The sequence below is a fragment of the Solea solea genome, chromosome 11, assembly GCF_958295425.1.
Source record: "Solea solea chromosome 11, fSolSol10.1, whole genome shotgun sequence".
NCBI lineage: Eukaryota > Metazoa > Chordata > Actinopteri > Pleuronectiformes > Soleidae > Solea > Solea solea.
Window position 1 is genome coordinate 11,728,083 of NC_081144.1, and position 23,935 is coordinate 11,752,017.

Sequence of the window (23,935 nt, forward strand, 5' to 3'; positions counted from 1 at the left end):
TATTTTAGGTTCATCAAGTTCCTAAAGGGGGCCACAGTGGGTGTAGTGGTTAGCATTCTTGCCTTTGCAGCAAGACCAGGGTTCATGACCCTTTCTGCATGAAGTTTGCATGTTCTCCCCATGAGTGAATGGGTTTTCTCTGGGTTCTCCGGCTTCCTCCCACTGTCCAAAAACATAGAATATGGGGATTAGGCAAATTGGACACACCAAATTGACCGTAGGTGTGAGAGTGAATGGTTTGTGTATGTGGCCCTGTGATGAACTGGCAATCTGTCCAGGGTGTACCCCACCTATTGCCCTATGTCAGCTGACATAGGGTGACCCTCATGTGGAGGATAAAGCAGTAGAAGATGGATTGAAGTTCCCAAAGGTTCTGTGTGTAATAAAAAAAAAAACAACAGCACACAAACCACAGTGAAAAAGTTTTATTTAAAAAAAAAAAAGAGACAAGTTTAAAATCAAACCAAGTAGCTATGGGGTTTCAAAACAAAAGACCTGCATCATGGCATGAATCTTTACTGAGGAGAGGATGTAGTTGAACATGAGTTACAAACTGGTCCCATGTGACATAGTCAATGACCTTCAATTATAGGGTTTAGAAATGGCAATCCGAACTTAGCAGCAATAGTCCTTTAGACTTTGTAAGCCACCACTCAGGTTTTCTTCAGTAAGTTGGATACAAATAAAGGGATGATAAAAGAACAAATAATAGTGAATAGAAGTTGTCAATATTTCTTTGCTTCATAAATCTGATTCTGACTAATTCTTTTTTTTTAGCAGTGCATGAGAAAAAAAAAAAACAACTTCCCGTCAGAGGTCAAGTGCACCAAATCTGTGAAGCACTTCACTATCCCTTCCAGTGAGATCTAAGGCATTTCTGTGAAGTTTTATTTTCTCCCGGATTTGAACTGTTGCATGGTTTAACAAGAGAGAACGGATTCAGCAAGTGAACACACGAGACGAGACGGGACAGTCTGAAACCTAACGAAAACAGCAGAGGATGGAAACGACGGTGTGCATAGAAAACACTCTACATGCACATAAAGAACGTACGCCATATTCTTCTTTCTTTTTTTTAAATGTCTACATTTTCTACAGTCATATTAACAATTTGGTATGAAACTGTTCCCTTTTAATGCAACATTTTGCTCACAGTAAAGATGAACGCGTCAGGCAGAATAGGAAAAACTCCAAAAGGTATAAAGAACGCTAGAAATCTGTGTAAGCCAGAATGTGAGGTGTCCCTTGGATAGACGTAGTATTGCATTTCGAAGGACAATAAATTATTTGCATAGATCATCAGATCTTGGGCGTGTTTTCCAGACACTGGACGGAAGAAGAACTAAAAGGATGTGGACACAGTACCAGCTGTGAACAGCCACAAGACCTACTGCAGGTGGTTATTGCCTGTGAACACACACGGAATCTACATTGCTCTGGCAGGATGAGGTAAGTCAAGGTTTTGAACATATATTTCTCTTACATTGATCCCAAGTGCTCTGGGTACAAATCTGTAACAATGAATCTGAGCCTAGCATATATCATTAATCCACGAGCAGGAGTCATGTTCATAAAGTGCCAACACTCGTGACACAAAAACCGAAATGAAAAAAAAAACAACAACAATGAAACCAAAGCAAGAACAGAAACAAATCACTATTTTATAACATTTCTCACTATTGGAAGCACACAACACATTATCAAAAATAAAATAAAATTTGAAAGTATTAAAACTGAATTTAAATAAAATAAAAAAATGTAAAAAAAAAAAAAGAAGAAAAGAAATGGGTGCGAAAACAGAAATCCAGAAGCAGATGCAAACACACAGCTATGGCCGGTAATCCACTGGTGTCTCTCCACTCCATAATAATCCAACTTTGTAGTGATTCACGTAGCTGTAACAGGTCAGAGCCGAGCTTTACCACTTGATTTCCACGTCTGTGTAACAAAAACTTCACACTTTGATAACAACGTATACTTCCTTTAGACATAACATGCAGTAAGGATTCAGCTGACACATAGATTGCTTTTTTGAGCCAATATTGTGTATTGTTGTTGTTAAAATAACCGAAGGATTACTACACCGATGAAAGAAAATCAAATGAAAGCCTAAATAAATTTAAATCTCTTATTTACACGCAGCTCTGTGTGAGATGTGATCCCTGTCAGGCAACTTTGGAGTTCATCAAGTGAAGCAACAGGAATGCCTTAAATCTATTTAGCTCTATTTAACCGAGTCAACATCTTCTCTGAATTTTCTCTCCCTACGTAGTTCTTCTGATTGTCTGAAGCTTTCATTTTTTCCAAGATTGTTGAGACTATAAATTATTTGAGAGTCAAAGAGCCAAAAAAAACCTGTGAGACCCCTTCAGGTGAGGTTTCATACCTGAAAAACATCAGCACCATATCTGTTTAAAACATGTCATTGGCTCTTTTCTTTTGTTCTGTTGGTTGTTTCTTTGTTTGTTTTTTTCCAGCCTTCTGAATTCAGATAGTAGAACATGTTAAGCTAACACGCACACACACACACACACAAAACCAACTGTTATGTACAAAAAGGCAGGTTTAAAGCCTGAAAGTATCAGACTGGAAAAAGAGAAGTCAAATCAGAACATCTTATAAAAGGTCAACAAAACATGATTTAAAAAACATAAACAAAAAACATGACTCAAAATAAAAACATGGTGATGAAATGTTCTTTTCCTCGTTTCACTCTAGTTCCCCAGAGTTGTACTGGGAAAGCATGAGAGTAACATTTAAAAAAACCAACCTTTTCTACATGAGTGAGTAACATTTCTTTCTTGACTGTTTTCAAAACAGGTACTTCCTCTTCTGTTCCTCCTGTTTCCCCTTTGCCTGCCATCCTCCAGCTTTGCTTGTTTGGAGTAAAGAGTTTGTTTTAAAAGATGAGTTTGTAGAAAATGTCTTCTTAATTTTTTTTTTTTGTTTTTTTTTTTTTTGTCCTTTTCTGTGTAACAGTCCTTATTCCTCCCGAGTGCCTGGTGCCTTACATGCAGAGTCGCTGTGTCGAGTCTCGGCACAAAATGAGAGACACTGCAGCGACAGAGGAAGATCTGACAGAGGGAGACAAGACCTGCCAATGAGAAACAAGAGCCTCTCACAGTCTCACCATTGCAGGAGAAACTTCATTTTGAGTAAGACTAAAAAGAAAAACAAGCAACAGATGTTAGAAATGATCAAAACCAACCTCTGCCACATCTTCACTTGTTATGCTGGTAGGAGTAGCTTGTGTGTTCTGTCGGTGTCTCTATAGCAACAGATTGTTGGACAGCACTTTCCTAAGAGGGAGGCAGAAAAGGTTAAATCAATAAGCGATTGTTTCACATCAAATTTAAGTGAGTGATGATTAAGAGAGTGGCGAAAAAAAGAGGTTATTACCTCAACTGACATGTTGGTGGCAGGCACTTGGGTGTATTGGGGGATGTAGGTCCCCTGCATAGATGTGTTAGCAGGCATATACTGTAGAGGAAAGGAAAGGTAGCAGTAAGTTCACTGAACATAACAGTAACAGAAGTCAGTTAAAGCTGCAGTGCGTAACTCTGTTCTGGTCTGGGGGGTGATGCTTTAGAGTGACCTAATCTCCCATATTGCATGTTTTTGCATGACTGTGGGGGGAAACCGGAGAACCTGAAGAAAAACCTAAATGCAAACTATGTCACGTTATTTGTTTGCCGTGGCCTTCATCTGAAAACAGGCTCCGTCAAGAAAAAGAATCAGACCCGACTGAGTCAGCGTTTGGGTGTATACACCAGCAGTGCAGGGGCGGGTGGAGCAAAAAGGAGTTTATCCTATCAAACTCCTGATTGTTCTTTTGTTTTTGTTTTTTGAGCCTTTAAGTTTATTTCTGAACCTTTTTGCAGGTGGGTGCTTCTTGGGGTTTTTAGTCAACCTATTTGCAGCTGTCTAACTTTCTTTTAGGCGTTTGACTTTTACTGTCTGTCTTGACATAAAATGAGTCACCTCCTCTTTGCAGCACAGAAATGCTGCCGAGCAACACAAGACATAAAACCCCCCAAAGCCATCATACTGAGAAACACACAGAGAGCCGTTATGGAGCTGGCATTGTGTGAACTCATTTGAAAATGGTCTGAATGTTAAAGACATTCGGTCATATTTCTGTACTACAGCTTGAAAATTACAAAATTGTGCAAGACAAGATGTATTTGTTAAATGACAGCTTTCATCCACCCAACCTGCAATTTAAAAACTTCCTGCATAATTCACATTGAAGAATTTGATAAGATTCGATTACTTCATGAAATGTGCCTCTGTCATCCCTCTGATATCACATTATCAACAAACTAATTTAGCAGTTAGATATGGACGACAGCCAGATACTACACTTCCTACACTCTGCTCACCGTGCCACTGCTGCCCATGGAGAGGTGGCTGAGCTGCTGTGTCAGGGGCCCCATCATCGAAGTCGGCTGGATGGACATGGTGTGGTCCATTCCTGGTGTCAGGACTGCTCCCTGTGGACAAAACACACACAGAAAGTGTCACTAAAGACAGATCGACAGACACCGGCAGAGGACTAACGACAGACTGTCAGTGTGTGGCAGATGAATATGAACAGATTTCAGCTGCTACAAACAGGAAAGGGAAGCAATGGCTTCTAATCACTCACGTTGGGCGGCATGATGTACGACTGGTGATGCATCCAGGACGGATTGTGTACCTGCAGGAGCAAGAAAGACATTATAAATTATAAAAAAATATATCCATAGACAAGAATGGCGTGATAAAATGATAACTTGGTAACATGGGTTTGTCTCATCATCGTTATAGTATCTGAACATCTCAGCTGTGAAAGTCAGAAAATGCTCCATTACCTGGTAAGTGGACACAGGTGAATGCATGTATGGGGAGAGGGAGGTTGGTCCGATCATCCGATTGGGGGCAATGCTGTACGGGGAGGAGTAAAACCTGCAGTGAGACACAATAAAGTTATTAGTAACCACAAACTCACACCAATTCACTGCAGATACAACTTTTTAGGCACTAACCCATTCTGTAAGGCTGTGGTGGGATCATAGGTGAGGGTCATTCCACCCTGGAGGGGGAAAAAGAGTCAATAATTATCAATCTGTCGCACAAACCTCAGGCTAAAGCACTCGTCAGACATGAAGACCAAAACCCTGAACTCACAGTCTCTCCATCTCTGGTCCAGATTCGGCCATTCTGCAGATATTTTCCTTGGCTCTGGCGCTTCTTCTGGCCTCCATCAGCAAATTTACACAACAAGGGTTCTGATGGCACTGGACCAGAAAAAGATTCAGGTGTAAAAGGTGTAAAACTCTTTTGATTAGGTTATTTTTGGGCTAGTTGTTTATTTAACATGTGCTTTATAAAATCACAATGTCAGCTCAGAGCCAACAACAACTCACCTGGAACTCCCGGTGGAGTCTTGATGTATTTCCCATTGAAATGTTGTATGATGGCCTCACATTTCTCTGTTGACTCCATCCTGTAAGAAAGGTGATGAAGCACAGGGCCGTGTGTTCCACATGCTCTACACTTATTGGCCACCAGAGGGCTCAATCCACACGGTTGATACTTGAAAATTGAAAACACCAGCTGCACTCATGTCTTTGTGTAGCGTGAGTATTTTTATTCAACACACACACACACACACACACTATGCTACACCTTAACTAATCTACTTATGTCTGCAGTTCTGATCCATGTGACTAAAGTTTGTACCTGGCAAAGCCAACTCCTCTGCTGGTGCTGTTGGCGTCACGGAGGATGCGTGTGGAAATGGCCTGGCTGAAGGGCTTCAGCATGTTCTCCAGCTCCTGCTCATCCATGGACATTGGCAGGTTGGAGATGTACAGGTTGGTGGGGTCCTGCTCCTGTTGCTGAACACAGAGGAGATAAAAGAGGAATGTATTTAACGTTTAAAGAAGTGTGTGAGAGATCTGATATGGGGAAAGGGAGGCAGGTGGAGAACATCTAAAAAAAACAGCTGAGAGAGGGAGTAGAGGGTTTGAAGTTTGAGGAGGATTTCATTTTGTATTTGAGAAGAAAGGGGGCCGCTCGGGTGAGATCTAAGAAGAAAACATTTTCTGTCTGAGCAAAGATTGCAGTCTGGGAAGACTGCAGCTGTCTTTCCTCTTATTGTATTCATCCAAATGATATTTTCTTTTCTTCACAAGCGGCTCTTGTTCTCCGTCACTCATATGTTAGACTCTGAAGAGGATGGAAAGAGTCTGATCCTAATGCAATATCAAAGAATAATAATTACATTTCAAACAGCTCGCCCTCCACGGACAATCTACCGTGATGATGTGCTCTTGCTCAGTGGGGAAACCCAGCAAAGACATTTTGGACAAAGACCTTTGGAAATAATCAAAGTAATCTGTAGAACATCTAAAGCATTGTGCTGTCATCTCCCCACAGGGCAAACACCATCGTCCTGTTTCCTAGGTCATGGTAATATTAGTCCTGTGGCAATCCTGACCTTGAACTCAGGTACAGGTCAGAGTCTGGCTGTCCGCTTTCATACAACAGACAAATTATGCAGCATTCCTAAATCTGAATTTGAAATAAAAACCAGCCAGACACATTCTCTGAATCTGACAGTTTCATTTTTATACTTTTGAGTTCTTGTTTGGAGGCGTTTTTCTTTCTTTTTTTTTACTTTTCAGTGCCTCCTACTCAAACAAATTTAATTAGAACAGTATCATTTTAAGATGACCAGTCTGTATCACCCTCCAACCATTATGCATATTCAAAATGTGCTGAGAATTCATTTCCACCCTATAAATAATGCATAAGCAATCGTTGGGACCTGTGGTGAAGGTGATCTCTCCTTCACCTACCTCCTCCTCTTCCTCGTTTACTGGAGTGTGATGCGAGATTAAGATGCAGCCAGGCCCCATGAGAATGAGCAGTGAGGAGATCTGCGGTCGGTGGACTCGAACCACAAATGTTCAGAGTGAGTCACAGAGAAATCTGACACAAGCGTGAGCCTTGTTGTAAAACCAGGAGGGAAGGGCTGAGTGAAATTGAGGAATTTTGTGAGCAAGGAGCCAAATGAACGTCAGTGACCCAGCTTTAACGATGGATCAGGATTCCCAGGGTGTTGGTGGCGTTCATTTGTCATAATCTGGTTTTGTGTGTGTGTGTGTAGTTGTATTTGTTGCCTCTTTAGAACCTTCTCTGGCATAAACACAGAAAATATTAGTAGGAGTAGTCCTCATTCCTGAGAAACTGGTTGAGTTTAGGGCTAACATTTGAATTGTGGTTAAGTTAGGGTTTGGCATTCACTGGTTTGGGTTCTGCGTAATGCTTTGTTTAGTCTGTCCAAATGAATGGAAGACAATGCAGTGTCCTATGAAGAATAGCTGAGCAAGCCTGTGTGTGTGTGTGTGTGTGTGTGCGTGTACATGTCTGTAGTACGCTGTGAGGACACATTTGATTCAAACCCTTCAGTTTATGAGGACACACAACTTTAAAAAGCTCTTTGCAGGTTAATACTTGGTTTTAAGGTGAAGCGTACAATTTAGTTCAGTTTAGGGTTAGGTTAAGGGTTAGTGTTAAGCATTTAGTTGTGATGGTTCAGGTTAGGGTTAAGGAATGCAATACATCTATGAGAGTCCTCTCTCTCTCACTCTGTGTGTGTGTGTGTTGACAGGGCGGGTGGCTGGGCACAAGGCCCTGCTGACTAGGGAGCTGCTCAGACACTGAGTCAGATGCCACCAGGGAGAACAGATCGGTCCTTTGTACAGGGAGCTCAGAGACCAGAGCCTGGGGCTTGCTCCTCCGACACCATCATCACTAAGAACCATGACACACGTTTGTGCAAACACTATACCCGTCTGTATCCGCGCACTTTTCCCGGTGCATACACCTAAAATATGCTACAGTGCCTTAATACCCATAAATATGCTGATTTAAACAGCCATTTGTGCATGCACTGCACCACCAAGTACACACTCCTAAATGCACACACGCACACACACACACTCGAGTGAGCTTGTAAAGAAAAATCCACAAAGCCAATATCTGCCAAGGAACAACCTTTCTGCTTCAAGGACAATTTGTCATTTCATTTGTAATGAATAATTCATCCCCCAACTTCGAGCACAGCGACTGCCAAAATATCATTTTCATCTCGTGCTGCGGATTTAACTCCGACCAATCTGAATTAAATGCACAGCATGTAACTTCCGCTCAATCAAAAACAGCGACAGGACGCGGTTTATGTCAGAAAGCGGAGGATCATGTTGTCTCATTTGGTTCCCCTGGCTAACTAGTCGTAGCTAACTCTGATGTTTCTTTCTTGTCGTTATTAGATATTTTAAAGGTCCAGTTTGAAAAATGGAGCCGACATAAAAACAATTACACTTCATTTTGTGTTTTTCATTACCCCGGAATTATCCTTTTTATACTTGTACAAACTAAAAATCTTTTGAGTTTTGATGCTAATTGGAAGAGAAGGGTGAGATGAGGGCTATTTAGCTGCAGCATGCAACTTCACTAATGAATGTTGTCACATTTTACACTGTACCTTTAAAACTACAGTGCATAGCACATACATATAAACATTACAGTCAAACCTGTCAAATAAGTAGTACAACTTTGGGGAAAGGAATTAACCCTTGTCCACTAAAACACGAGTAAGTCATCTCACCGTAGAGAGGCTAACAGTGTTTCAGCGACAGACGTTACACACCCTTTAATGCAGAAATGTTACATACTATATCTTTAAGCCAAACCCATAGATGTAAGAAACAAGTCCATCAATGTTTGACATCTGAAGTGGGAGGTCTTACCTTCGCCATCTGAGCCTGTACGCCACCTGCCTTCAGTGCAGTCACTGCCTTCTGAGCTGAAGCCGGGCTGTCAAAATCAACAAAGCCATAGCCTGCAGGGACCAAGACACACAGAGAGACATACAATGTGTGACAATGAGGTATGTATAACAGAGCACTCATGAAAACACCAACCACTCGTCATGGTGGTGTTTGAATTTATGTTAGAATTGTTTGAGTCTGGACCTTGTTTCCCCGCGAAGGACAGACGCAGCGTTATACAAGACTGTCCATATGATGTCACACAAGACACACACTTTTATTTAGTGCGACGCTTCGCACAAGGTAAACATTTGGCAAACGAAAGTAAACGACTTCGCTGAGACGACAGCATCGGCAATCTGTGACGTTCCACACGTGCCTTTTTCACCTCTTTGTTGTTGATAATATGCCGGGAACACAGGAGATGTTGGTGAATATATGATCTACTGAGGATTATTTAAGTAAAATACAGAGGCATAATCCAACAATAGAGTGCAAACATCTTATGTAATATTGAGCGATTCTCCCAGAGTTGTTTTTCCATATTGGTTGTTGTATTCATGTGAAAATGTTATGGGTTAAGAATATGGATTTAAAATGTGCAATCTCTGATTCAGATTTATTGACTCAAAAAACTAAACATTGTTCCTCAAACAAACACAGGAAATCATTGTGGAGCTACAGCCGAAACAGTTCCTTTCCTTAAATCGGCATTATTAACTGGATCTGTGCCAAACTCAGGAAGAATAAAAATAATCTTATCCTTAAAGTTCAGGGATCTTAACATCATAACTTGACTTAAGTTCTTGACTTAAAACAAACTGTGACACTTGACACACAGGCCTTTATATTGTTCAGTGATGCACAAATTGCTTGTCTCTTATTTTAAAATAAATACATTTCCCATTTAAAGCAGCTGCGTGTAAGAAATGTGTTGTATTAAGCCATAAAATGACCACGATGTGTCAAGGAAACATGTTAAACTGAAGTATGAGTTGGTACAGACTCTTTCTTCACAATTACATTTTTAATTTATGGCATATGTGTTTATTTTGTGGAAAAGGGGGTTCATTTGTGGCACCAGATAGATCGGTCTTTTGGTTCATGCAAGATTGGTTTCTCAAACTACCTGGCAACCTTAAGTCTCTGGGGAGGAAGAGGGGAGACGATGCTAAGATATATATACATAAGCACATGAGTGCACTCTCAATTTTCACATGAACGCCACATGCTGACGAGTTTTCTGAAAATCAGACATTTCAATTTTTCAAATCTTCAAGTTTCTTCTTTTCACTTCACCTTTGCACTTGTTGGTTGTCTTGTCCAGGATGGCCTTGGTGGACACTATTTTCCCGTACCTGAAAAACAGCGAGGTTTACTGTCAGAGATCGTTGTTGCACTGTGTGCGGAAAAGAAATACTTGTTTACATTCAATATTAGCTTTGCAACATTGCTGACGCAGTGCGGTTCCTCCTTCAAACTTAACACACCCACAGAGACTGTGCTCCACAATGACTGAATCATAACAGATTCAGTGCAAAGACACTTGATATAATCACAGCATCTGATAAAAAATGATAAATGTACAGAAATGTTTAGAGAGGATATAAATAAATAGAGTTGGAGTCCTGTGGGTTTCTGCATGTTGGAACACACTCTAGGTCTTTATTCATTACAGTTTACGCACAGATATCAGTCGGGAACCTAAAGGGGAATCCAATATGATCTGAAAATATATTTAAAATTGCATTTTCTGATTGATTCGCAGTGAATAGCCGAGATAGAAAACGCTGCATTATCTACAAAGCTGACCAGCTATAGATATTGCAGATGCACAAGATAGTGGACAAATGCTTTTGTGCGGCAGCGTCTATCAGTTCCCATCTCTCCAGGCCTGTGCATGCAGTGTAATCTGATATGCCTCTCCATGGCTGTCCTGTCCAATGCTGGCTCCCAGCCACTCTCTCATTCTGCTAACCAGCTTCTCCCGAGGCAGCGTTACACCCTCGACTGGGTCTTAGTGCCCCCTCGCAATCTCACAATCCAGTGACACTGCACCAACGCCACATTTCACCTATGAGTCACTTTCCAAATACCTTGTATTAACAGGGTTTAAGAGATGATCAGTGAGTAAGAATATGTTATTATCTCACTGTGAGACAACATTTTTGAACTGATCACTCTCCTGTACAAACGTCCATAGAGAAAACCAGCGTTTTTAGCCCGTGATGACACAGGAACTGCTGGTCTGTTGCTACTTTGTTTGTTAAGTTTGTGTCACCTATGTTCATTTGAACAAGGTTGTTTTTTTTTTTTTAAACTAGTCAAAAGATAACACATTTGCACTTACTGATGGACACCGCAGTGGATTTTCCTTTCCTGTGTGCTGTGATGTAAAATCTCAGATTTTCTCTACGAACATTGGTGCGGGAGCAGGTGTAGATTTAATTAGGTGAGCCTTATGGCTAAAATCTGTTTTCCCTTCTGTCCCTGCTGGCAGACATGTCATCGGTTACAGCAACTACATGTAACAAGATAAATGGACAAATTCTTCTGTGTGACATGAATGCACAATGTGTTTGAATCTATCCAACCTCAAAATGGTGCAATGCAGACGAACATATCAGTGGTTCACTTCTCCACCCTGTTCCCTGTTTATCCTTTGTTAAAGTTCAAATTATGGAACTCACTTCCTCCTTATTTTTGATTACTTTGCTCGATTACAGACTTGCTTTTGGAGCAGCCCATGGCCTAGTGGAAAGGGTTGGGGTAACAACAAACATCAACCTGCCCAAGTCTGCCAAGATCTCCCGTGCCACACATTAAGACAAGGATTAAAGCTGTGAGATTTGCTCATTGTGATTTCCCGCTTAATCCACAGGTCATATACTCATTGACGGAACAGGGTTTAGAGGTCTTGGACGATGTGATGCAGAATGAAAAGAGCATACAGAGGCCAGACCATCACCCGTCCCTGATCAACCACCAGAGAAGGACCAGAGCAAGACTCAGAGTGGCAGTGAGGCACCCAGAGAGACAACTGCATGGGCCAGAGATGAAGAAACAACCCCCAGCCTCTCCTCTCATCCCTCACTCGCTACTACGCAGTATATCTCAGAGTGTGGATACAACCAACTCTGGGTGTGTGGGGGAGGGGAGCTCGGGGAGTTCTGTGTCCTGACAGAATGTACATTAACCGTTCAAACTTGAGTCACGCAGCCTGTGTGAAACTCCCTCCATGAGTTGCCTTTTGGTTGTTGAACATCCTGATTTACAAACATTCCCCTTGTGAACTTATTACTGGATACAGTATTAAATCCCAGTCTACTTGAAAGGAGAATTACATCAGCCTTAATGCGCTGTGCTGAAAGGCAAATTTCATGCAGTGATTTTATCTGCTCTGTAAAAGCAGAAATATGAGAACTGCCCCCACAGAACACCACCTGACACACAAGCCCTGAACTCCATTCACTCCTCCCCCTCCGATACTCTCCATCCACCCTCCCCCCACCTCCCCCTCTTCATGCCATTGCCCTTGTTTGCCTTTCCCTTTCCCCTGGGCTCGCTGTTTCCTGTAGGGTTGGGCAGCCTCATGTGGGCCATATCTTCCAGACAGCTGTAAAAGAGCAGGCATCTCCCTCCCTCCCTCTCTCTCTCTCGCTTGTTCAGTTTCTCTCGCTGCTTTTCCCTCCTTTTCTCTCTCCCTCTTCTGGTTCTCATCACCCGGCTCCAGATTTCAATTTACGACGCCCAGATCATTCATCTTGGCCATACTTGTTTTGAAGTCTCAGACTGGAGACCTAACAAACATATCAGATGGATTGGATGATGCTGTTGTTTGATGTGCGACTCCACGCTGCCCACAATAGAGTTTTAAAGGCTCACACTCACGCTGTTGCAACAGAGTGCTGAGTGCTTTGGATTGGGATAGCACAGCATCCCTGTCATCATCCTTTATGATGAAGACTAAAGCACTGAGGAGGTACAATTCACAGACGGAGCACGAGCAGACACACAGAGACTTAACATTCTGTACCTCGTTGTTGGAAAGTCTGTGCTCAGCTGCGGCAAACTGAAAGCACTTAGCCAAAGATGATGTTGATGTTGGTTTTTCCATAAGGCCACTAAATGATGGGCCTGAAATACATGTGGATAGAAATGTGGCCCTTTTTTTTCCCTTTTTTCTCTCGAAATACCTGCAACTCTGCACATTAGCATTTGTGTCCACTTCACAAATAAGGAAGCCATCTATCTACAGATGTGTCCATGCTTTAATGCAGCAGCAAAAGTCAATCTTTCAGACAACCGCCTATCTAACCAGCCATAACTCTGTTCTATTGTAATCTACTCTGCTCCTCTAACCTGTGTCATGCTTGCAGTGGGAAGCCGGAGAGAGAATTATTATGTGTCTCAGTAGGCACTAAAGCAATTGCTTTTCAGTTGACTTACGGCTGACAGAGTTTGACCAGATCCTGGTCTGTGGTCCCTGGGTGGAGGCCACGGATGTACAGGTTTGTTTTGCTCAGCTGCTCTCCTCCACTGCTGCTGCCATTGCTGATGGTGTGGCCGTTGTTGCTGTTGTTGGGGCTTGGAGGAGCCATCTGATGGTTTGAGGGGGACACATACGTCTGCTGCAGAGCAAAGAAAAGGACAAGTTAGATTTTAGAATTGTTTTTAACTGGATATGGAGCAAGAACAGCTGTTTAATGGTCCAATAACACCCCGTAATCCTGCCTAAACTGCACGAAATCAATTAGGAATGCAATTAGCCAGAACATGAGCAACAGTGGCTGGTTAGTGTAATGACAAACATACAAACTAGATCACTAATAATAATAATAACAATACACTTATTGTTATTATTATTGAATTATTTGAGCAGCACAAACCAAATTCCATTCATCACAGTCGTCTTGGGGTAGTGACAAATATTTCATTTTTGCAAAAAAAAAAGATTGCAAAATCTCTAACAAGCCATGGTTTAAAAATGTAATTATTATTCATTATAGTAGGTAGAATTTCAGATACGTTTGGCCTTGGTGTTCTCTCTCAGAGCTAGAGGAGGAGGAGGAGGAACTATTTGATTAGTTATGGTCAGCAGCCCCAGCCCCAGGGAACAATGGGCTTGCTTGTTGGACACCACAAGGTCAGCAATGGACCAGCTTGTTAACAGAGAGGAAGCTGTCAAAAGATGACAAAAATCAGGCTAATTACAACCCCTCTCTCTCTCTCTCTGATGAACTCTTTCATGCTTACTTTAAATCTTTCAAACAAAAGCATATAAGGCCTCATCGCATTCTATTCAATTAAATTCATTATAAATTTACTTTACCACCATTATTGCAGTGTTACAAATATTGATTGAAAACTTTCCACCAAACCAAAAAAAAAACATAAACTTAAAGAGCTCCAACTGAAGTGCATTTATTTACAGGGCAGTTTTCAGAGAAGGGTAAACAACTCCATCTAAAATTTCACAACTGGTCAGTGTGCTGATTATTTTTTTCTCAATTAATCAATGAGTTGTTTGGTCTATAAAACTTTGGAATTATTTGTTCAAATGATTGTGTTTGTTCTAATCCTCATTGTTGGCTAATTAACATAGTAATTGATTATTCATTGATAAATTATTGCAGCCCTACTGTGTTGTTTGCTGTAGTTGGATATCCCTCTACCATGGAAAGCATAGTAAACTAGCAGATGATGCACGTGTTATTTAAAATTCAACATTATATTTCTGACACAGTTTGAAATTGTGTTCAAGTTTACGTTTAGTAAAAAATGTAAACAATAAATGAATAAATAAATAAGCAAAAATGTGTGCATCTAATAAATGAAATCATTACAATCAGTCCCTACTTGAAAATCTTAGACATTTTAAATACTTAAATAACTATAGAAATAATTGCCTTGAATTTAAAGGAAACTAGAATGGCTTTGGGGTGAGTCTGAAAAGTGTCCAAGCATCAAATAGTGGTGGACAATTGTAAGTTAATTGTAATGTCAAAACATCACAGGGAAACCACAGATGCAGATAAGTGGCAGGTACACACAAAAGAAGTGAATGTCTGAATGGAGTTCTGCAACCAACCATGGTCCATAAAAAGCTCTAATCTCAGCATCAATCTGAGGCTTCATACATAACAAGACACCGGGACAACCTTGACACGATAAAATGAGTACCAATACAGCAAAGTAGTGTAATCTAGTACGATTCAGTGAGACTTTATCAACACGAGTAGCAGTTCCATGTTGTTGTATGCCCACACCGCAGCTGCCATAGGTTTTCTGACTGTTTTGCAATCAGCGCTCAGAAGCCTATCGACCCCCCCCCCCGCCGTCTTTTTGGTCAAGCAGAGAAAATCACAGTGCCTCACAGAGCCCATTCATCTCAGTCCTCTCCTCTAATCTCCCTCTCTTCTTTAGCATCAATAGTACGCTGTTTGTTTTTCCACAATCACGGCGTCTTCCTGTGCTTTCCCTTGGCTTCACTGTAGGCGGCACTTACAGACTATCAGGAGGGATGCACCTGCACAAGCCCGGGGAGATACTATCTGACAGGAGACTGTGCTCGGGCCTGAGCCTGAGCCTGGCCAGTGAGCCTTGTCTAATTGGGATCTGAGCTTGTTAGCAGTGGCTGCTAATCCCTCTCATGTGCTCTATAGTCAGAAGGTAGTGTCTCATTAGGACTGTTCTGCAAGGCTTCTGCTGAGAAAAGGAGGATGTGGAGTGAGTCAACTCCACATCCTCTTCCCAGCTGCCACAGTGCCCAGCGCCCGCTCCAGCTGTTTTACCACATATTTAAAGCGACGCTTAATGTGCCATGCGTGACACCACAACCTTGAGTATCTGCCATGATTACAGATATCAGATGAAAACATGTTTTAATGCTCCCCCCTTTTCTGACGACTAACCTGTCGATTCCAGAGTTGTGCTAATACATCTACTACCACACCATAGCCAGCCATCTCACATATCACATGAAGCATCTATGTGAGATTTAGGGTCCCCAGATTGTATCTAATTTTACTTACTGTTTGTTTTCTGATATCTAATCCAGTGGGTTTGACGTGATACTGATGCTACGTGTGATGCTACGAATCACAACCTTGTGCTAACATCCTGCAAGATGGCATATCCCCGACCTGTGCCCAAACCCCCACTTCCTGACGCGTGTGACCGGTGAGTGCCGTCTGACTCGTTACTCCTCACTTCACAGGCATTTTACAACATTTCCGTCTATGCAACACAGCATGTCATCTCTGAGCATTCTTTACATTCCTTTGCAATGCTCAAATGTTTGTGTTTGAAGACAGGGGTCACAGTGGGGAGGGGGGAGGGGGGGGCGTGGTTTCAGATCAGAGGTGAAGCTCTTTGCGTTAAATTAGACGACATTCCTGGAGGCATCAAGTTCTGTGGGAACTGGGGCGTCTTGACAACACAAGATCATCTCAGAGAAAGAGAGGACATGTGTGCACATAAAGCACATACGACTAACAACTGACATGTTAACGCTGGATTAAAAACACAAGACATTTAGTTTCACAATTTGTACTAACTTATCTGCCAATGTCCAACTGATGCTCAGTCACCTTTAGCCACTTGGGACGCAGAACCTCAAATGTATACACTTGCCATTAATATGATAACGCAAAGCTAATTCAGCCCTTTGTGTTGCTATTATTATGGTTGTACAGTACGGGGCCTGCAGTGTGATACAGAGAGAAAGGAGTGTGTTCCAGGCAGCTGCTGGAGACGGATTAGGTGATTACAGTTGGAGGGAGCAGAGGTGATGCCTGTGGGGAGAGCAGGTGACTCAAGGATGTTTTCATCAATGACAGTGAGTCCTAAGTGAAACAGGATGTGCGACTCAGTAATAATAGCAAAAAAACACAAGCCTCATTGTCTGACTCTTTAATGCAGCATTCCTCGGATCCTGAAGCTGCTTGTTCAGGTAATTTCCATTAAGTTCTCTCGTTTATTATCTTTATCCTGAGATAAACTTACGCTCCAATGGGGAATAAAAGAGTCAAACGTATTCAATATTTCAATCAGTTCAGAAAGAAAATGTGTTTTGCTTATGATTACTGTTCCATTACCACACAGCTGCTTTTCAATAATGCTGTTATCTCTATTTTACATTGTTGTTTGTTAATAAATTGCATCTTGAATGAGAGAAATAGTCCTACCTGTTTGGATAAAGAAAACTTAAAAGGCACCATGGAGAAGATCATAGTGTCACAGACACAATTTCTCTATGTTAATATCTGCAGCTGCAGGCCAAGACGTATACAGTGCCAAGTGGGAGCAACCGAATAGGAAAAGTGATGAATATCCTTGGTGCTCCGTGGGTAAAACAAAGGTGAGACTTCTGACTCTGTCCAGAAACACCAGAAAAAAAAAACAACAACCGTGTTTCCACCAGACACCGAGGAGAGCAGAGAGTAATGTTCAGCCTCTCTCCCCCATGTGAACTGAGCCACTGACAGACAAGAAATCGAGGTATGTGAAACACACAGGGGAGGAAGGAAAAGAAAAAAAAAAGACTTGGGGCAGTTAATCGAAAGCAGAGGCGAAGAGGGGGGTCTGTCTCCGCCCCCTTTTGTCGTAGTAAAAGACACAGACCAGGGGCTTACCATTTGACTCTGGATTTACAAGACCTCGCTCTGTGTGTGCCTTTGGCAGTTTAACAATGCAAAAATGTGTAACATTTTAAAAAAAACAAAAAACGTGTGTGCACGTCTTCTTTCAAGGAAAGCGTCTGTGTTTGCAGAGCCTCTTGTGAAATGAACACATTCCCTGAATCCAGGATTCCAGGAATTCCAGGTCATTAATCTGAGCAATCTGAATTCCTGCTCGCCTTGAGGCAAGGAAGGGAATAACACAGGAGGAGAAGGCGGGAGGTGTTTGATTTCAGCTTTGTGGAGCAAATACTCGAGAAATGCTGAGCGTGAGGCATCAGCATGTGCTGAAAACTCCTGCGTCTCCAAAATCTGGATTGTTTACACGTTTGCTGCAAACAATCCTCCCTAATGGTCTAATATCTGTATGCCTCACAGTTTTTAGGATATTTCCAGAAACAGTGTCAAATGCATGTCAGCACATGAATTATTCAAATGATACGATGTGTGTGTGTGTGTGTGTGTGTGTGTGTGTGTAGTAGGCTGAGAGGACAATTTTTGATTCAAACTTATGATATTCTCACAATTTTACAGGGCGTTTTGAGGGTTAAGACCTCCAAAAGGTCAGGGGTCATGGCTAGCCCTGGGTATAGGTTAGGTTTAAGGTTAAGGTTAGGCATTTAGTTGTGATAGTTAAGGTTAGTGTTTGTGTAAGGGGCTAGTAATGTCCACACAAAGGCCTTATCCACACAGAGACAGAACTTTTCTTAAATGATCCCTCTTTTTTTTCCGTATCCCCCAAAATGTCTCTAAAGGCTATCATACACATGCCAGGCCTGCACGTGGCGCTGTAATGCTGCAACAGAAATACACCAAAAATGCAGGAGATGTTGAGCATGTGCATAAAGCATGCACACTATGTGCACTAAGCAAACAAACTCCAAACACAAGAACTTGTTTTTGTGTGATATATATATGTATATATATATGTATACATATACATATGTATACATATATATATACATATATACATACATATATGTATGTATATATATACATATATACATACATATATGTATATATATACAGTATATGTATGTATATATGTATATACATATATGTACATATATACATACATATATATACATATACATATATGATGCCGATTTCTTTGGCAAATGTGTTTTTTATGTCATTTGTGTGTTTGATTCTGCAGTGACTTTAATGTCTGGATGTGTTGCTGTATTGAGAGATAAGCTTATTTTCTGATTTGTTTCCCCCTTTTTCCTACTGTCCCATGATATAAACCTCAAAAATGAAGTTAACCTCTAATAATAACAAAACTGCTTCACTTAAAAGAACCATTTATTGAACATCACTTATGGTTATGTCTCCCCAAATTACATTTAGTATAAGCACTGCAGTGAACTTATTACATGAACTAAATATTAAATCCAGAAATCCAAAAAAAAAGAGATGGATAATTGGTCTGCCTATAATGCCTTACTCAAATCTCTATTATTATAATAAGTGTTATTATCATCATCATCATGAAGTAATGTATGTTGTGATTTGGTATTTACAGTATTTAGTCCATGGTCTCAGTCCCTAAGAGTCTTAGACAGGAATCAGCGGAGACTATGAATGACACACGGGCTCTTACATTGTCTTTGTAACTTTCCTCTATTTTCATAGCGCCATGCAAAACCTCTCAGTCATCATTAGCAGGAGACTGAAGGGGTGGGGCATTTATGTACGCGTAAAAGACACAAAAAAAAACTTTACTAACGTGCGCTTTATCCAGTGAAAACAGTACCTGAGAGACGACACGACTCATTCCACCCCAATAAAGTCACATTCAAGCAGAAAGTCAACCGTTTATCTCCTCTTAAGTCGGAACGTGGCGAGCATCTCGGCGCAGTTTGTGAGCTGTTCCCTCAGCGCGAGCTCGGTGTAGGAAGAAGACACGGCGACTGTGTCGGCAACCAAACGAAAGCAAAGTGTCGTAGTAATGTTCTGGCAACAATGTCACGGACTCGTGTTAGTTCGTAGCAGGGTCACAAGCGCAGCAGCAGCACCACGATGCCACCGGCAAAGGTCGCAACCGCGCGTAAAAAGCGACTTTAAACGTCGCCTGTGATCCACTTTCAAGGACACTGCAGCTTAAACAGCCGAGTAGCTTTTAACTGGAGAGGCTCGAACAACACGGCACCGAGAAATGACTCTGTGTTTCAATACGAGTCTGCTGTTTTGTTGTGGTTTTTATTGTCGTGGTTGTTCCTTACCTTCTTGATGTTGTTCTTGCCGGTGTAGCCGTTGTATGGGTTGAATCCTGTCCTTGGCGGCACAGAGAGCAGCATTTTTACGCGGCGCTGTGTCCGGAGGAGCGGAGAGCAGAGGCAGTCAGCTGACGTCAGCCAGGGAGACTCAGCCAGGAACAGCGGCGGTGATTGGAGTCGCCTTTCCCAGCAGCAGCAGCAGCAGCAACACTGATGTGCTCCAATCACTCCACTCTACCCGATCAAATCGATTCCTTTCGATTTCACGATGCACCACGATGCACTGCATCCCCAGTTGTTGTTTTTTTTACACATAAATGCACATGGTTACTTTTTTCATCAATCCATACCAAGTTGCCATTTTAAAATGAACTTAGAAATGTTTTACAGCATTTGTATACCCGCAGGGGTGTCAAACATACGGCCCGTGGGCCACCAGAGGGTCCGCATTACGATTAGGTTATAATCATACTATACAATTCCAGATACCTGTGACTAAATGTTTTGTGCCTTTGTAGATCCACTGTCATCTGTAGGTTGTAATGCACATGAGTAAATAGTACAATTTCAGGTTGTTCATAATATTTTATTTGAAAAGATACTTCATTAAATGTCAAACAAAGGAAAATAATTATAAGGCCATTTGTTTCACCAGTCCAGCCCACTTGACACCCCTGGTATACAGCATTTAAAAACATCTCAACAAACAGATTATCATTAATCAACCGAACATTTGAATAATATGAACAGAAATAACGTGAAGATGTTTTGTAAAAACCAAGCAGCAGCAGAGCGGTATGTCACCTGTAACCTGACCGCAGCACAGTAGCTTTGTCTGTGCTCACTTCAGATGTGGTATGTTGCCTCTGGCAGTAGAAACCAAACACTTCCACTTAATTCCAGGAGGAAAAAAATGGATACAGTCTTTTTGTAAAAAAAAAAAGAATGTTGACAGTCTTGACTTGATGAATACAGGAATACAAGTCCTTGACTTAAAAAATACTTACCTGTTATACTAAGTTATAACTCATTCATACCTGTTCTCATATCACACGTTCATAATTATCCAGTGAAACGAGCGAGAAATCTCTATTCTCTATAATCTCTGAGTGTTTCTTCCAAATGTCATATCTTAAATCAGTCGATCTTTAAGCAGCTGGTTTTATTGTCAATCTAAGTGAGCGTCATTTTAAAAAAGAGAGAAAAATGCACCCGCGCTGAACTAGTAGCCCACTCATATTTCCTGAATAAGGCCGACTCAGCAGGACAGCGTGGGAAACTCAAACTTTTACAAACACTGGTTTTTGAGCGGTTTAAAAAAAAAACAAAAAAAAACAGTTTGTCCCGAAACAGCTCCTGACCTGAAGTGCCCTCAGTCTGTTCATAGTACGTTTAGTTTGAAGGCCTGCACAGATGCAGCACATTTCATTTATGGTCAGTCACTCAAAGTGAAACAGATCAAATGAATATTGTAGTAATAATGCTAATTATTGTATATTTTTATTCAAAGATTTAAAAAAGAGCTGTATGTACGTCAGTTTGGCTGAAAAACCCACAACATTCTCTCTTTGCTGTGTGAACACATCCCTGATATGTGTGTTCTTCTTTAATAATGAGTGTTTTAAGTGGGACAATAGTTCATTTCAAGATCAAGAATCAAGAATTCTTGATTGTCATTATGCATGCACGTGGTAGCTCTCGGCTTCAGATCATACAATAAACTTAAATACATGTATTTTATGATATGTTCAAAATTAGAAACATATACGCACAGCTATAGTTTCCTCACATGAATCTGTCTTCTCTTATGCTCTCAAGTTCATGTTGATTAAAAAAAAGAAAAAAAAAGAAAAGTGTTTCTACCAACAGAAGTTGCTTGGCAACTAACTCCCCTGACCCGTTTGCCTTGTCTTGCATATCCTGAGTGATTATCCCTCAAATGCATAGAAGACACATTTGTTCAGTCAGCCATACGGTGACAAACTTTACATTACTGTAATAATACATCTGCAGCTGCAAGGTGTACTATCTGTATGCATGCATGCATGTGTGCTCTTATACATGCACAAGGGATTTCATCCTGATTTCATCATTATGGGCCAGTCAGACAGATGGAAGAGGCTCAGCTGAATTCATAATCTCTCTCTCTCTCTCTCTCTCTCTCTTTCTCTGGCTTTCTCTCCACATGAACACAAAGTCAGACGTTGATGCATTGGTTGCACGTGAAATTTAAATTCTTTTTATTATTCTCTCTGGCTAGATATTGACATCTTTCCTTCAATATCATTTTGAGACAACAATTAGGTCACACAGACTTGTTCACTCCCCTCTTTCGACCCATGCAGTGTGATATTTATATGTATGTGTGTGTGTTCAGCCAGATGGGCTGTGAGTTCCACTCAGCTCAAGGACAGTGCAGTTTTGGGAGTGACTCAGTGAGCTGCAGACCTGAGGACCTGAGCCAGCCAACACATACTGTGAATTCACCAGGAACGAGAATAGGGTTTCAGATTTTTAAAGAGATCTGATGTTACTAACAGTAACTACAGTAAACGACAGTATACTATATAGCAGTTTGGGTCGAGAATCAAACCCTGAATATGCATATTTACAAATCTGAGGCTCCTGAGAAAATGTCAGGGTAACCTTTGAGTTGCTCTCGCTCAGGGGTTGTATGGGGAGTGTTGCACGTGGGGGGTGGAGGGTGGAGTGAGTGATGGCGGGGTTAAGAGAACACAGGGCGCTGATGCATACTCCGCATTCCTCAGGTGTTGTCAGCATAGCTTGCTCCGTAATTACCTCTCTGTGAAAAAACATGCACAAAGCCACACTTTATAGGCAAACCAAAGGGCAGCACCCAAGAGAGGCTGTTAGGGGAGATGTCAGAGACAGATAGGGGCTACATTCACATTAACATTTAGCCACATGTATTTATTTATTTGTTTATTTGTTTGGAATGAGTGAGTGCACCAGAGTAAAACCTGCAGGTGTGCATGTAGTGCACGCAGTGCAGCTGCAGCCGCAGATTGTGGCAGTCAGCAGCGGCTTGATTCATGCAGTGATCCATCTTCTCTCAAGGATATTTGCAGGTTGGGTAGAGGCTGTAGCTAAGCAGACCTTGGCGTGTGAGATTAGTGGTGTGATACGGATGTCCAGTTGCAAATTTGGTGGTCGTCACACACAAGATATTTCTTAGAGCTTTGCAGACAGGTGGTAGATTCTCCCGATCCTCCCATTCTGCTTTTCCCTTGTTTCTTTCAGATATGTCATCACTTTCAATTACTGTTGAAGATGAAGCAGGTTCTCCCTGCCAGTTGAACGCCTCTCCCCCCACTTTGCTCTCTTTGCCTTTGCCTCTCTGTGTCTCCTTGGCATGCTTGCTCAAAGCTGAGGGATTGTGTGCAGATGTGCCTGGAGAGAGTCCAGCCATTCTACCCTGAGAGAACATGTGGTCTGGGAGTGTTTACGCTGGCACTCTTTCAAGCTGTCTCCCACACAGCATGCTGGCGTCTGTCTCTCCTGGATGACAGTGCTCAACCCTCCTCCCACAAAGGGGGCATTCTCAGGTTGAAGCAACACCAGCAATCATGTGGATTCACTGTGTTGACAAACAGGGAACGCTGCAGTGCAAATAGAAAAGCAAACACATTCACTTATATATATACATACATATATATATATATATATATATATATATATGTAAATATGTATATTCAAGCTATATATATGTACATAAACCTCTTTCCCAATTAATATGAAAGGTATTATTTAATACGTGAAACCATAGTTCAGCTGCCAAAAAAGAAACACATTTCTAATTATGTTTCCACAACACTGCCTGTTTTTTTTTGTTTTTGTTTTTTTTATCCCAAGGGTCAAAAATATGTTTGGGTTTTGGAACATCATGCATGGTTTTCACAGATTTCTTACATATTTCACATTCTCCCCTGTGATTCTGGCTTCAAGTAAACATAAAAACATGAAAGTCCACTTTTAACCAAATGGAACTTTAAACAGAACTTCCTGTGACACTGAGTCGTGTTTCTTGAATCTATTGTGTCAAATTGTTAAATTATGTTAATGAATTGAGGGGGAAAAAAAATCTCTCCAATCTCTAATATAAGTATTCAGTGCCCCCTGCAGGCTTACATGGGTCATGAGAATACTCAGTCCTCAATTCATAACCAGCATTTTTTTCTTTTTTTTTTATTCT

The 23,935-nt window shown here is 41.4% G+C and overlaps 1 protein-coding gene across 3 annotated transcripts; it reads right to left on the minus strand.

Moving 5' to 3' along the window:
• Positions 1-410: 410 nt before the first annotated feature.
• On the minus strand, positions 411-19,927 carry rbms2b (RNA binding motif, single stranded interacting protein 2b). Of its 3 annotated transcripts, none has more exons than XM_058642535.1 (14): positions 19,729-19,927; positions 13,272-13,453; positions 10,122-10,180; positions 8,802-8,893; positions 5,725-5,882; positions 5,409-5,488; positions 5,170-5,279; positions 5,028-5,074; positions 4,854-4,947; positions 4,649-4,699; positions 4,383-4,493; positions 3,400-3,480; positions 3,209-3,299; positions 411-3,094 (listed from the first exon to the last, which is right to left on the minus strand). In XM_058642535.1, the coding sequence occupies exons 1-13, from the start codon at positions 19,801-19,803 to the stop codon at positions 3,222-3,224; spliced, it is 1,218 nt and encodes a 405-aa protein (XP_058498518.1). In that variant the 5' UTR covers positions 19,804-19,927; the 3' UTR covers positions 411-3,094; positions 3,209-3,221. The 3 variants fall into 3 exon arrangements, with proteins under 3 accessions (XP_058498518.1, XP_058498517.1, XP_058498519.1); XM_058642534.1 differs by having other exon boundaries at positions 411-3,074; positions 19,729-19,925; XM_058642536.1 differs by lacking the exon at positions 19,729-19,927 and adding an exon at positions 17,012-17,309 and having other exon boundaries at positions 411-3,074.
• Positions 19,928-23,935: the final 4,008 nt, after the last annotated feature.

What these genes read in the sequence shown, in the direction of transcription:
- rbms2b (XM_058642535.1), bottom strand. Translation starts at nt 19,803, where the DNA reads ATGCTGCTCTCTGTGCCGCCAAGGACAGGATTCAACCCATACAACGGC. An exon ending in CACCTGTGTCCACTTACCAG is followed by an intron (nt 4,700 to 4,853) that starts GTAATGGAGCAT and finishes TTGCTCCTGCAG; the next exon opens with GTACACAATCCGTCCTGGAT. An exon ending in CCACCAACATGTCAGTTGAG is followed by an intron (nt 3,300 to 3,399) that starts GTAATAACCTCT and finishes CCTCCCTCTTAG; the next exon opens with GAAAGTGCTGTCCAACAATC.